At 34.8% G+C, this 16,263-nt stretch overlaps 1 protein-coding gene across 6 annotated transcripts in view; it reads right to left on the bottom strand.

Annotated features, from left to right (window-relative positions):
• LOC102807114 (uncharacterized) overlaps positions 1-16,263 on the bottom strand; it is a 101,388-nt gene that overhangs the window by 7,549 nt on the left and 77,576 nt on the right. For 5 of the 6 annotated variants that reach the window (XM_078012575.2, XM_078012578.2, XM_078012577.2 and 2 more), the window contains 3 exons: positions 12,065-12,244; positions 7,377-11,601; positions 5,283-5,449 (listed from right to left, as the gene is read on the bottom strand). In XM_078012575.2, the coding sequence (XP_077868701.2) occupies positions 5,283-5,449; positions 7,377-11,601; positions 12,065-12,244 (4,572 nt within the window). The remainder of the gene's footprint in view (positions 1-5,282; positions 5,450-7,376; positions 11,602-12,064; positions 12,245-16,263) is intronic. The other variant, XM_006821344.3, reaches the window with a different exon arrangement.

Consider the following 16,263-nt stretch of genomic DNA (forward strand, 5'->3'; position numbering starts at 1 on the left):
TGAGTTAAAATGAAAACAAAATGCTCTTCGATGAAGTCATCATTTATCAGTGCTCATCCCAAATTCCAATCATACATTTTATTACAACTTCTTTCCAATTCTGTCTGAACGATAAAGCTGGTAGATACATTCAGAGACATTCTCACAGCTAAATTTACGTGTGTTATTTGCGCACATAAACATCTCTAAACTACTGACTCTATTTTGGTAACTCGGAATCAAGTCCCAAGATGATTTTGACTTGCAGAGTTTCATCCAAAGAATATAAACATTGCTAGATATTTTACACTCTGATCTTAGATTATTTATTTAACAGGACAGCTACTTTCAGCACTTCATTATTTCATTTTTAAACCTCGCCCTTTTCCACATTTCAATTGTAGTTATAACCACTGCCCAACGTTCCTGTTAGTTCTTTGTTTATTAATAACCACATTTCACAGCCAACAAATCCAATTGTTTAAAACATTCACCAGGAATGTATTAATTAACATGCTGACAATAACTTCCATTCACAGTACTTCAGCGTACAGCACGTTACATTACACCTGCCCCACTGGGAGCAACAGCTCTTAAAATATGCGTCTTTCTTCAAGTGTAGGTATCAAAGACAAATTTATTTTCAAAGAACAGAATAGTTTTTAATTTGATTTGATCCTGAATTTGACAGAGAGATACAAGATATCAAGTGGAAGAGATCCATCATTCAACTTTCAAATCGAAAACATTTGTTAACCTGAAGAACCAAGAAAAATTAAACATACATACAGACTTAGAGTGATACATATATTAACACGAATTTTAAATTATAAAATGATGTTTTTCATAATCTGCCAATAATCTGCAGTCGTAGGCTATAAGTGTACTGCAATGGAAAACATCAATACCCTCCTCTAAGAATAAAACTTATAGAAGTGAAACGATCAATACAGAAATGACAAAAATTACAGTTATATGTAGAATTGTCAATATGTTGCTGAATGCAGTTAGTGATTAAAGGCGACACAAAGGCCATGCACAGGCTAAGAGCATGTCTTTTTAGCAAATTAAGTGAGAGAACTGATTCACTAATTCAAGATGTCGCTAATGACTTTACTATAAATTCAAAATGGCCAAGGCTTGGGGATTTGTATACAGTAATCAGGAACATAAAAATCTGGAGCGTTTCCTTATTACACTTGACAGTTTTCCTTTGTTTTTATGAAGGTGATAACTGCGCATTTGTTTTGGCACGCGACAGACAAGTATTGTGAAAACAGGTAATCAACAATGACAAGAAAGATTCGCTAAATCAACATTTCACTATTACGTCATTTTACCACAATTTGCTAAAATTGCATGTGGCTTTTTCAACATGTTTTACAGTATACTTGTACAACCTCTATGATAGATTTTACTGTCAACTTGATCAGTCATCAGACTCTCACAAAAGTCATGTAAGTCTTTTTTTTTACAACCAATAAAAAATTTTATATTTTTTTTAGTGTTCAGCTACATTATCCACTATGACAACCCCAAACAGGAAATCTGAGCCACAGTCCCTCTATAGAGAGACTGTGTCTGAGCACTCACCTCCTATGCACCAACTCTATTTTAGTTTGAGCTGAAATGTCAACTGATAACAGTATGCAATCTTATTCAAATTAATATAATTTGCATATTAATCAATCTCAAAAAAAGCAGTGACACAGCTTGTGATTTGATAACCAAATTAAACAGACAAAACAAAAGCTAATTATAAATCATTAGAAAGCAACTACCTATATTATTTTAAGATGGATATTTGAAATAGCTCAGTAACACAGCAACATTATGCAGCTCAGCCAGTCTATAGTCGTACCCCATAAATCAGTGATCTTGTTTTGACAGTGTTTAGCACCAGATCTATAATTCACAGTTGAAGTCACGTTCCTGCTCTTAAGAACCATCCCTTTGTCAGCTAAACAGTTTACTCCAAATAGTGTACATCCAGATTTATATATATTTTAACAAATATACAGTATCTGCACAACTTCCGCATTTCAAAATGGAATTCATCTCGAATGCATTTTGATAAACTACACTAGAAAACATTCTATATGCAAACTAGATAAGCCCATATAAGGAAGTGCCATCCCAAGATGATGAGAAAACAGTATGTCTGTGTCATGGGAGGTGACTGTCCCTATTTTACTTGAGTCAATAACATTTGATGTTGAATAATCAACAAGAAACACTGGATAGTATGAAACATACTTGAACAAAGCTGTAGTATGATAAGTAATAATATTTGTCTGCACAGTGTGGGATATCATGCAGTCTAAATATCCTGCACAACAGAGTCGACTAACAATTACACAGACTTGATGCTGATGACAAGAATGACATATGTAAAAGATTTGTTTACATAATCACATAATCAAAACTGAATTTGAAAATCAGACATATATTGTGTTTGAGGATAGAAGTTCAAGGTCACATAATATTACAATTTGTGGGATAGCTAAAATACAGAAATTCACAAGTTTTAAAATCAGCCCTAAAACGTACCTCAAGTCTCATATGAATAAATGTAACCTGCTCTGTATTATAACAGACATAATATAAAGGATTCTCACCCAAACATGCATTTCATGATAGTAACTTAAAACACTTACTTAGAAGCCTTGCGTATAAAATTTAGCTCAGGAATAAGGTGATTCTCAACTCAACAGATAGGAAGTTGGAATGAAAGCTTGTTGTGTGTTGCAACAAATATTGACTAGCCACAGGCCACTAAGTCTATTAATACTAAACAACCGTGACAGAGGAGATTGGAATGAACTAACCCAGTGATGTCACACTGCGCTGACCAATCAAGCAAGAGGAAAACAGTCACATGGTTTCAGAGAAAGGTCATGTGGTCCCATTTCAATCATGATGTGATGTATTTTTTTTTTTAATCAGGTGGATGACAAGTTGATTTCTTATTACAAATTCCACATGTGTTTCGGATCGTTTTTCCATGGAAAAAGTATAACTGATTCACAGACTGTCAGCAACACAGGTTTCCGACATGATAATATATTATTATGCAGGAAATTTTTTTTCATTGAGAAATTTAATTTTATTGTTTTCAAAACCTTTTTTTTTGGTAATTATTACCTATTTAGAAATTATCAATTAATAAGTGAAAAAAATAATGAAGGGTACTATTTATGATATATATATATATATATATACATTTTTGTTAAAATCATTATCAGTGTCAATCAAATTTGTCCTACCAAATTGCATTAAAAATCAAAAAATCTTACAGGGAAGACAACCCAGAATACTAACAGTAAAAACCTGTTTTCATTAACATACATTTACACTGACTGTCTACATGGGGCAGGGTATCAGACTACCACTTCCGGCAGCTTGGAATTGGGACAAATTCCAAATACCAGTGGAGATGACAGGACTTTATAATCCGACCAAATTAAATCTGGTTTAACATACACAAGACTTCCTCTGAGATAATTAAGAAAGTTAATTACCAAGCTAATCTCATGGCTGAGCTAACAAACACTGGTGGTGTTCTCTTTGTAAGTTTTCCTCTCATGAATATTAGACAAATTGTCCTTGAACTGAAAGACAGTCTTGAACTGTATTTAGTTCAGTGAATAATAAAATTTCTGGTTCATCATCTTGTATATTTTTTTTTTTTTTATATATTTGTCTTTTATTTTGGAGAAGATGATTTTTCCATTGGCTACAGTTCTCAATCAAAATCTTGGCGCAAAAAATGGAATGCGGATTTGTTTTTCGAAAACTGACTGTAATTTGTAACTAAGTAGTATAAATACTGACTGAGGAAATAACAATTGCTTGAACACTTGTTTTTATAAACATTTCTGTTTTGAAGGATGTTTTTATTGCTATACATAGCAGCAGTGAGTGGCTACTTATTTGGATTTGTGATAAAATTCTATGTACTAAGTTATTTACTCCATTCACTTCTATTGGATCAAATACAGTATAACTTACTACACAGAGATGTTTACCCAGTAAAAGTTGTATGCGTAAATAAGTTAATACATGTACAATGTATTTTAAGATATACAAATAACCCAAATTAAATTGACAACAGCATCATTGTGAATTGTTGCCATAACATGCACGAGATTGGTCAATATCAATTAGATTAGAATAAACCACAGTGATAGAGAGACTGTGAATAAACTTATATTTAAGAACAATATATGTATTGTTTGATGAACTAATCAAAATGAAGTATTTGAATAATTCAATTAGAAACTACATTTTATGTTTAGTAGAGAAAATGAAAACAAAAAATTATCTCTGATTTTTGAAGCAGAAACAGGAACAGGAACAGGAAATGAAACTCTCGATATACATTTTTAAAATTAGATTCGTAATGAACCTCCATCACCTTGCAGAGAGCAATTTTTTTCACAGATAATTAATGACAACCCTCTGCATCGAATCATGCGAGACCACACCACAAAACATGCAAGAAATGCAAAGTTCCCTTCCATGTGGTTAAAAAAATATGATTGGGGGAAACTTTAGAGGGAATCTGAATCAAATGTTGGCGGAAATAAATAGTAGTGGTGACAGGATGAAAAGTATTCAGTCAAAGACATAAGATAAGAAGGTAGTAGTTTGTTGTAACCTCATATTCACTGGGGTTGGAAAAATCTAGAACATCCGGTGTAAATCAGTCTCCTGTGACGACAAATTCTGAGAATGTATGAAAGAGCATTCTTGCAATTTCTAGCAAGCAGTAGTTGCTATGGCAACATAGAAAATTCTGAGAAAGCGAAGGATACCCAAAAATTGACATGTGGCTATGGTTAAATTAGTATGATTGACTAAAAAATTTGATGAAGTGAAGAAGTTTGTGTTTCAGATGAAAAGGTTGTGGAGCAGAGGTCATCTTCAATTTGTCTCTGATTACCAATTTTAAATTATTAATGATAAATGAACATCAATAAATCGGGTCAATATTTAGCAATTTTTGTTGCATTTCAAAGAATAAATTGGCCTTAACACTGGAGTAATTGTGAAACTTATTAGCACGACAACTGTGTTGAGTTGGGAATTACTGATTTTATATATATCTTAATTTTTAAAAGATTTTTTTTTATCCCTCAACTCATGACCGTAAATTTTCTTTGTTTAAATCTTTAAAATCTACAATAAAAAAATCTAACGAATGAACATGAAGATGGAATTAACTTTATACATAAGCTAAGGATATTGAGAAGTACTTTTACTTTGTTTTTACAGTATTTGTCAACAAAATATTCACTTACTTTGGAGAGGTATTTTCTTCCGGTGCTGATGGAGGGAACTTAAACACTTCCCCATCACTGATTCTCCTCATTTCTGGCAATTTTTCATCTTCATAATGTGAACCGCTGTCGCTGTCTGAGTCGCTAGACATAGGTTGGACTAGAGTCACAAGCTCAGCACGATGCACCTGTAGCAGCAGAGGGAAATGATGTCAATTTATTCTGATTTGTCGATTGAAATAAAGAAAATAATCCACTCACTACACATGCTAAGAAAAAGAAAAAATATATGTAAAATATATACAGTTTGTATTTGAGTTTATTTAATTGATTTCAATTAAATAATTTTCTTCTTTTTTCTTATATTAGTAATTTCCATGTTGTTATATACTTAGTTTATGTAGACTTTTATTTTTGTCAATTATTTACCCACATTCACTTTTTTTAAAATGGTCTCTGAAATAATTAAAATCTCGAATTGATAAACTCTAACAACACATGCAGGAAGAATCAAAATGAAACTCAAAATATTTACTTTCTGTCATAGCACCCTCATGGAAAGTAATGTTTGAAATAAACACCGAGGGCGCTCTACAAAGTCATTTGAGAAATTAATTGGGGCTAGATATTTTTTCACCAAATACTGTCTTTGCACAAACTGTGTAAGGGCGATGAGAGTGGGTGGATTGGTTGGTGTCAGAGATGCAAGGTAGGTTGGGAATGATAGGAATGGCAGTGACTGGAGTTTAAGATGAAAACTAAAAATAACAAAATTAAAACACTTCTCAAAACAAAGTACACTATTAATATAAATGTTAAAACTAGATTGGACAAATTAATGAGACTACGGTAATAATGTATGAAGGGGAAGTGAGTAATTGCAACAACAACTGAGAAAACAAATATACTGTAAAAAGTATGATTTTCATTTTCAATTTTTTGTGAATTTCATGATAGTTACTATGACAACACTGTCAATATCCCAATGAGCTACAAAATTATGCTAGTTTCCTTAACTGATTTCTTTGTCTGGCATGAAAACAAAACGATTTACAGTATATGTGTCTTTGCTACAGTCCTACTGGTTATTCACACACAGAGGTAAACGTCTAGTCATGCAACACACCTCAAAGATTAGCAGCCAGGATGAGGGTTTAACAAGGGATGCAGAGAGTGTTAAAACAGCACCACATACACCAGTTTTGACAATTCAGAAGCTTTGAGTTCACTCTAAGTAACCCCCCCCCCCCCCCATGGAATGTCTCTCCAAATAGATAAGTTTCGGGTTCCCTGGTAATGTGAAAAATAAGGGGAGGGGGGGTGAAGCCACATAGATTCACTTCCAGTCAGCGGAAATATGTAGTTTAAAGCGGTTATTTCAGTCATGAGAACGTTAATAATGTGGCAACCATGGAAGGCACTCACCAACAGAAAACTAATATTATCAAAAGCGAATTCAAATATTGATGGTTGATGACAATTTGGTCTGAACTGAGTTGGAGAATAATTCCAACTTGCCTAAGGAGGTTCATGAATGTCACAGTCACAGTTAGACTACTTAAAGATTCTGATAGATATTTTACTAAAATGTGACTATGATAAAACCAGTGTTTGGTTTCTATAAGTGATTTTTTTGTGTGAAGTGTTTACTACTATACAGTGATGACAACAAAAAGGTCAGAAATTGCAAAATCACACAATAAATAGTTGACTGGGGTAAATATTGAATTCTGGTGTAAGCAGCAGAAGGAGAATTTTGCATACAGATTCCTCAAAATAGTATGGTGCTAAACTTCCAGAGTGCAACTTTAACTTTAGGTGAAAATTAATTCTTCAAATGCTAAAGTAAACTGTCCATAATTTTTTTTTAAAAATGTGATCAAAACTTGGGCCAATAAAAAAATTATGTCAATTTGGTGTTCCAAAAATAACAAAAAAAATTATAAGATATACAAATTTACGAAAAATCATTGGCAGGAAAAAAATTACAGCATCTCGAAGAATTAATGAGTAAACAAATGAATTGGTGACTAATGAAATGGTGGACTATTATAGCATGGAGGTCAAATTATAGCAAGCCAGGAGGAAAGTGGAGAAATGGAACATGGCATTAACCTTATTAGGGGTGGTAACCACCTGCAGGGGTGATGGAAGTGTCTGTGCAAAGGCAGCTTTCTGGTACGTTTCACTGGATTTCCTGGGTAATGAATCCCGGTCCAGATTAGGTGACCAACTACTTACTGGGCTCTTCTGTTTCTGCAGGTCTCCACTTCTGGGTTTCTGCTGCGGCAGTGTTGTAGCTTTGTCCTGCGCAGGAACCATGGGGTGTATTGCAAGCATTGGTTTTGGTGTGACAGGCTCAGTTTTCAGTGATTGCTGAGAACCTCTAGAGGCATACAGCTGATAAATGTCCTTGGTCGACACCGTAGGAACTCTGGGTACCCTACCATACATTGGCAGTGAGGCAGTCTTATCAAGACTGTTGCTACTCTGGTGCCTGTGATGCTGTTGGGCAGCAAAACCCAAAATAGAGCTTTGCGACTGATGTGGAGATTTCTGTTTACTCCCTGCTAATGATCCCGGTGGCGATCCACCGCTGCTCGGCCTATCCCTCTGTGATGATAATGAATTTGTTGAATCTCTATGTGATGCAAGACTTGCGAGTGACCCCTGTCGTTTGATCTCGTTTGAAGAATAGGCATTCGGCGGCATGGAACTAGGACGCAGTACTTCTGAGTTGGCTCTTTGCATCATGGGTACAGAGTTTTCAACAGAGCCACGTCGGAAGGACGATGTGCTGTAGCTTTTCTTTGGTGGTATGGGTTGCTCTGACATACCATGTATCATATTAACTGGTCGATTCCTGTCTGAGTAACTTGGCAGTTTACATGAACTGGCTAATGATGATGTGCTTTCTGCAGATTCACTTTTTCCAGTCTTTTGACTATAGAAAAGAAACAAGGCTTCTTTCACTTTTCTACGTTCTTCAGGATCCGACGGTTGCCTTCGTTTCATATGACTGGTGGGATCTGAATGTTTATGTCTCTGGTCTCCTGTGGCAATCTTCTGATACTGATCTGAATCAGACTTGGTATACCGATGATCAGGTTTCTCCATTTTAGGATCGGACCCTCTATGTCGTCTTTTGGGATCTGACAGATTACGTTCCTTCTTAGGATCAGATAATCTTTGACGATTTCTGTATTCTTCTTTGTACGGATCAGAATTACGATGTTGTCTTTCATGATTTGAAGTATCTATTTCAAGAGACTTGTGAAACATCTTCTCAGGATCCGAATGCTTCTTTGGATCAGACTTCCTCTTGGGATCTGATCGCCTTCTTGGATCTGACAATCGACGCTTTTCTTTAGGTCTGTTTTGGCCAGGGTTCTCCTCAATATCACTCAGTGGCTTAACATCATCTTGTTGAACACCTGGAAAAACTCTGCTTGGAGAAGTTGGATCATATGCATATGATATGGGCCGAGCAGGATTTGAGTCATCTGCTTTCACGTGGTCATACCACTTATTAACCTCAGCTGAAGCCGATCTCGCTGGCATGGTAGCACTTTTGGGGCTGTTCCGATCAAATTTGCCAAAACCTACATCAGCATTTGGAGACAGTTTATCTTGTACATTTGGAGGTGATTTTCCAGAATGCTTGTTGAAAAACTCGCTTCTTCTAACATTATTTTTGTTACTGATTTCAGGGTTTTTGGCTTCTTTATTGAAGTCTTCCCTAGTCTTGGCTTTTGATGACAAATCTTTGACCTTTGCGAATCCTTCATGGGTCTGGCGATGTTCTTTCTGCAGCTGCGACATAATAGAATGAGAGTCAGCATCTTTTCCTTCATTTTTCAAGTTCTGACGCTTTAAATGTTCTTGTTTCTCTCTTTCTTTCTTCTCCTTTTGAAGCTCAATGGGTTCTCCACGCTTGTACTTATCGCTGAATGGTGTCTGACTGTTTCTTTGCATTTTTGACATAAATTGTTCATTATTTTTCTCAGTCTCAAGACTTTCTGGATTAAAAATGTCATAACTTGAAGAATGCGTATGGTAATTTCTCCTGAAAGGGTTCTCTGATTCAATATCAAAGATAGAAGGCCGACCTGGTGATCCTTTTGATGGCTGCTCAATAAGTTTTGTAAACGGTGAAGACTTGCGTAAAGGGGGCGATTTTAATTTGATGTCTTCTTCTTCTTTATTAGTATCAGCCTCAACTTTCAACTCTACAAATGCCATTTTGTCACTGGATTGTTTCCGTGGGTCTGCCATTTTGTTTTCTGGAACTAAGTCTGGAGGGTATTTTTTATCATTACTAAGATCTTCAAATCGTTTTACTGTTTCCTCAGTTGGACTTATAGCATGGCGTTTGGACATTTTAGTTCCCATTCCAGGTGTAACCTGAAAATCTCCAGGGCTCTTCCAAGTTCTAGCAGTTGACACAGGAGTTTTATCTAGATGCCATCTGTCTTCACCTGGCTTTCTCTCATGTGGACCAGTACCAGACATTTTCTCCACAGGAGGCCCTTCATGTGTACCATTGATTGTTGCAACTTCCCTCTCACTTGGGGAATGCAAATCATAAACAAGTCTATTTTCAGTTGGATGATACTCCCTACTGGGATTAGGAATGGAATTAACTTTATGTAATGCTTCTGGACTTTGACATTTGCCAGATAACCTTTTGACCTCCTCACTAACAGAAGAATTAGGGAGTGAATGTGGTTGGACGCTGTAGCCTTGTTCAGTAAGATTTTGTTCCAAATAGGATGCATATTGATTTAGACTTGTGTCATGTTGACTACCAGTACTCTTTATAGAATTATTCATTGATTCAGGTGACCAGAATCTCTCCGGTGATTTGTCCAGATTACTAGGCGTGCTGTGTGAGTTATTCACCATTTCTGCTTTCAAATTCTGTTTCTCAAATGGAATGTCTCGTGTGGGTGGTGAAGGCACATCGTATTTTGCAGTATAGTCATAAGGCTTAGTGTATTTAGCATCTCCATGTTCTAGTTTCTCAGCAAGGAGTGGTTCGTCCATCGCAACATGGTAGACAGTTGCAGTATGCAACTCAAATTTTGAGCTGGGCGGGTATTTGTGCTGTTTGCCATTAATCACATAACTACTGGACGCAGTGAGATGAACTGGATGGTACAATGTCTTTGGGGAACTGTCAGTGTAAGGCTTAGGCTCTTTCTCTAAAAAAGCCTGAGAAGCAAATGTTTTTGTATCAGAATCGTCATCTAATGGCAGTGTTTTGATATGTGCCTTATAACCTTGATGTTCCGGCCACTCATGTTGCGGAGAAGTGTCATTGTTCCAAGTGTTTGATCTCAGATGTACGGTGTCTGCCTGTGGAGCTATGACAACCTTACTCTGAACTATTGCTGGCCATGTAGGTGACTTATCATGGCATTTGTGGACAGCCTTCATACTGGAATCACGCTGCGGTGGGATTGGTGGGGACACTTCTTTTTTTGGTGGCAATGGTGGTGGCCTCTCATTTGTATAACCTTGATTAACTGGGGATGAGTTCTGATCAGGATATTTGAAGATAGGTTCATCAGGTTTGGGATGTCTAATATCAGGTGATATCATACACGTCAGTTCTGTCCTTTTCAACTTAGGCTGGTTCTCACTTTCAACTCTGTCACCAGACTGTTCCCACATTACTTTTTGTGGGGACTGAACTCTCCCTTTAATATCAGATGGTCCTTTCACTCCCACATTAAGATCTTTGGATACTTCTGCCCTGTGATGTCTCTGCGCTTGCTTTCCCGAGTCCACAGACTGGGCATGCACAAGCTGCACTGGAATAGCACGCGTTTCTATAACACTGGCAAATTTATGATTATTTCCAAGTTTCACTTTGTCCGGGATTCTACTATCAGAATCCCGCTTAACATCATTAAATTGTTTACCTGGCAAATGTTTACTATAGTAATACTCATCCCTTTGCACTTTCTCAAAATCCCTATTGCTTTCATGCACTTCTCTGCTCCCAGCATCCTTTGCTGGAAGTCGATATGAATTTGTTTTCCCACTCATATCATTGTACTCAATTGCCTTTTGTTTCACAAATCCAGGCTGCCTATAAGAGGAAGTAGACCCTCCTTTAAAGCTGTTCAAACTGGACATTGATCGGGATGTATTACTGCGCATCGAGGAACGAAATGAATCTCTCCCATTCCAGTGACCAGATTGGGGTTGATCTTCCACCGTGTGAAATCCTCTTCTGTACTCTTCATGTTGCTTCTGTTTAATTTTAAATTCAGGGTCTTGTTGATGGCCCTCATGACTATGGTGCCATGACTTTGGTCTGTAAGATGGTGACCTATGGATGAGAAGTAAAAATAGAGAATAACGATTCAACATATCAAAGATACACATTCTATATAAAGATTGTTCCTCCTTTGTTCAACATTTTTATTACCAGAAAAGATTCCTAGAATATCTGACTGAGAGAAATGACATTTTGACACTGAATACACTGCAACCAGTGTCTGAACTGAACAACAAAGGAACTGGTAGGTTAATAGGTTTTTTTTTATAGCATGTACATAGGAGAAGATGTTTGGAAAAGTTTCTGGTTTAACATAGGTTGACGCATTACACATAATTTTTTCCCTCCCACCAAAATGTTGTTACATCAATTTTGCTCAATTTTATGTAATTTTCTAATTTTTTTTTAAATTTTGAAACTAATGGACAATTTGTCTATGGTTACAGGTCCTGATTGAAATTTTTTGGGGAAAAATTGTGGTTAGATCTGAGACAAATTCAAGTTGAGTTCTTACCGCTCTGTTTTCTTCAGCCTCATTTTGACGCCATATCCACTAGGCCTGCTACTAAAGTCTGATTGGTGATGGCTAGTTAACATACCACTGGATTCCTTCTCTTTCTCCTGTAACTGTTTAACTCTTTTGTAAAATTCAGATGATTTGGGACTTGTAATAGTATCAAAATCTGGTGGTCCCCTGCAAATAATGGAGAAAGAAAACAGACTTAAATGTGGCATAATTCCTGATTGATTTCTGACAATTGTCTGGTGTGTGGGTGGACCCTATTGGTGTAGTCAGCAAAGAATTATGTGAAGGTACAGGCAGTAAAGAACTTAATGCAATTTAAGACTTGGTGATTGGTTCCAATAATATTCACAATAATGTATATGCTCTATTATTAGCGCATCCTCTTACAGGAGCGCAGGATACGGGATCATTAAAATACAACTATAGACACTATATATATAATGTACGCGTAACTAATAGAGTAAATACAGTATACATATCTGAGTTTATGCAAAACACTGAATCAAATATACCAATTTATTCTATTAGAAGCTCACCTCTAAGAGAAGCACATATCAACAAAAAATCACATTGGATGTAAACTCAATCATTAAAATATTACTTATTTGGACCATAGTAACATAGAAACTGTAATATACATAAATGAATGCTCTACTAATAGAACAAATACAATACTGCTATACATTAACATGAATATTACTCATTTGGATAGCCTTTAAAATACACCTCCATAATTTGAATATATTTAATTAATCAAAACTGTTGATTAAGAACTGGAAGCACTGAAAAATTAAATCCATTTGTCCAAAATCTATCAACAAATTACGGGTACCGGTAAATAATTTACAAAATGCCGGCATGCAAAATTACGGCATCAAAAAAGTTACCGGTAAAATCAGATTTATGTGTCACAAGACAAATATAACAATGAAGTCAGTGATAAAACATGAAGAATTGTGTATTGTATAACCTTTTACTTCTAATAGACAATTATACTAACTACTGATAACGATTCACGATTACATTTAATCAAAACAATTAAATCATCAGTTACGTATAAATGATAAAAATACCAGGTGGTAGCAAAGTGTCACAAAAAGGACAAGCCCATCGATAAATATATTGCAGCACTATGCGTTTCATTGATCTTCTGAAGAGAGATTGCCGACATTATTGCCACTACAGTGCAACTCTACAGGTATACATGTATGAAGGTATGAGTGAGAGAATGTTATTTGATGCATACTTGCACAGTGTGAGGTACAAGACCAAAAAAGTGAATAAAATACAGAACCTGTCTGATTAACAAAGTCAATGATAATTTACTTATTTCGATGTCCATACACAGACTTTTTTTAGAGGAAGAGAAAGTTTGCTTCTCATAGCAACAATGAATTTGCAGAGATAACATTTTAATACACACTGAAGACAGGAACAGCACATTGGCCGATGTCATTCTTTAAACTATGAATACATCTACAACAAGGCAGAAATTATATTTTCTATTTATTTATTAATGACGGGTAGCTGGTCATGTGATATCAAACCACAATGTTCCAGTATGCTAGCATGGGCACACTCCTAATCATTAATTCCTCAAATTACTTTACTAACACTATTAATCCACCAGCACCTAACAGCAGGAATTAAAAAAAAAATGCAAGGTTGAAATACATTGTCTGATAACAGAAAAGTGATAAATTCCGCATTCCAGCATTTGACAATTTCCCTTTCATAATATTGCAACACAAAAGAATAGAACGGATGTTACACAAAATGATTGCGACACTTCACAAAAGAAAAAAAAAACATTCCAACTAGTGTGGATGATTTCAACCATAATGAAAATAACGGAACAGGTTTTTAAAACAAAAATATATTGAAGTTGATTCCTGCACACAAAAAAAGCCGCCAAGCCCAATTACTTAGTTATTGCCACAGACAAAATTAAAGTGGTTGATAACAGGTGGTCATTCTCATTTAATTTGATTTGGATTTGTTTTCTATCTATTTTAATTGAAAGAATGTATTATGTGATCATGACATTGAACCAGGTTTGTTCCACAAAAGATGAACACAACTTAGTTCATTATAATATTATTGTTATTTTATCATTGTAACTAGGAAATTTACAGGTATTTCTATGTTTAGCATGCACTGATCTTTGGATTAATCTTCATTCGCACATATATACAGTATATATATATATATAAACAACATCATCTTAATGTTGGTAATATAAAAATATCACAGTATTTGATTAATTTCCAAAATATACTCAATACTGTGAGTGATGCCTGTTTGTTTTTTTAGCAAATGCCAACAGAGCTAGTTTTGTTTTATGAATACTTAAATACAAAAACTATAACTGTGATTGAAAAAGAAATTAATTTAACATAATGCATAATAGTATCAAATTACTCACATATATTATTGTTATTTTTTAACCTTAACCTGAATATTTACAAAATAAAATTTTACAAAAAATTACATCACAGAGTTAAATTTACACAAAAACATTTTTGCTCTTTTTTGCAAAAATTTATATAATATAATAAATAAATAAATAAATAAATATATAGGATTTTGCCAATGATAGCAAACAGTAGTAGAATTTATAGCATTAGAAGTGTCAATATCAACTAAATCTTTTAATTAATTTGTTGACAATATTTGTTATATAATTAATATGATACAGCCATAGCACAGACAATATTTGAATTTAGTGTAAACAAATAATTTTATGCATGTTGACATCAAATGTCACACACACGACGCGACGACTATGATGCTACAAAGCAGACATGCACAAATGAATTATTATATTATATAATATAATAAATAAATAAATAAATAAATAAATATATAGGATTTTGCCAATGATAGCAAACAGTAGTAGAATTTATAGCATTAGAAGTGTCAATATCAACTAAATCTTTTAATTAATTTGTTGACAATATTTGTTATATAATTAATATGATACAGCCATAGCACAGACAATATTTGAATTTAGTGTAAACAAATAATTTTATGCATGTTGACATCAAATGTCACACACACGACGCGACGACTATGATGCTACAAAGCAGACATGCACAAATGAATTTTACCCGTGTTTTCTGTCGCTAATCAGCGGCAACAAAAGAATAAAAAAGCACAAAGGAGTCTAAATTAAATCGGGTAACGAGGGGAAACGGGTCACAGCTGGGGGAGATTTCATAACCCCCAAATTATGGTAACCGTGGTTCGAATACTGATTTTGAGGCAAAAAAACATGCAAAGAACAACACATGTAGATTTTCATTTAAACATGAAATGCGGGGAGCGGGGAGCGGGAGGGGGGGGAGGTTGGAAACAAATTGGTGCAAATATTTCTTTTTTATTCCAACAACATGAATGGGAGAGAAGTTGTGAATTAAATAGGTGTGGCTATTTTAATTATTTGGTAATGATCAAACAAATTCATCATTTCCTTTCACGTTGTTGACAATTTATTCTTATAAATTTCATTACTAGTCAGTTAATATCGTTTTTAGTAGAATTGAACATCATCAATTATAAACATGATCCACTAAATATAGTAATATTTTATTAACATGACTTTCAGTTCTATTATTATTAGTTTCAAATTAAATGAAGCGAATACAAGAACCCTTTGTCGCCTAGATGTGGCTTTTCTGTACCTATTGTTCATATACCATTGAAATACCAATATTTTCCTAATTCTAGTCTTATGTTCAATATAAATATGATGCCAATAATAATGAAGCCATTTAATATTTGTTGTTTTTATCGCATATTTCTGATTCACAGATGTACAAACCATTTTAAAAAAAAAAAATCAAACCAATATCTGGATATGGGACAAAGCTTCAAAACACAAAATATTGTTGGATAAATTTGGTTATAACTGGTATACAGAAGTTTTTTTGTTAAAAGGTGGCAGGTGGTAGAAATACTTGCCATGGCTGCCCCCCTACATATATTTTCACAGCGCGTAACACACGCCTCTCCATATGGAGTACCATTTTCTCCCCATTCACTATTTTTATTTGACCTTAGGCTAAAATAAAACATGATAATAATGCCGATAAATTTTAATCTGTGTGAAACAAATGGAGTATAGAAATACACATAAACCCAAAACAATGGTGTCTTGCAGAAACAAAGGGCATAGACAAGACATG

Source organism: Saccoglossus kowalevskii, chromosome 4, assembly GCF_978046115.1.
Source record: "Saccoglossus kowalevskii chromosome 4, keSacKowa6.1, whole genome shotgun sequence".
Classification (NCBI taxonomy): domain Eukaryota; kingdom Metazoa; phylum Hemichordata; class Enteropneusta; family Harrimaniidae; genus Saccoglossus; species Saccoglossus kowalevskii.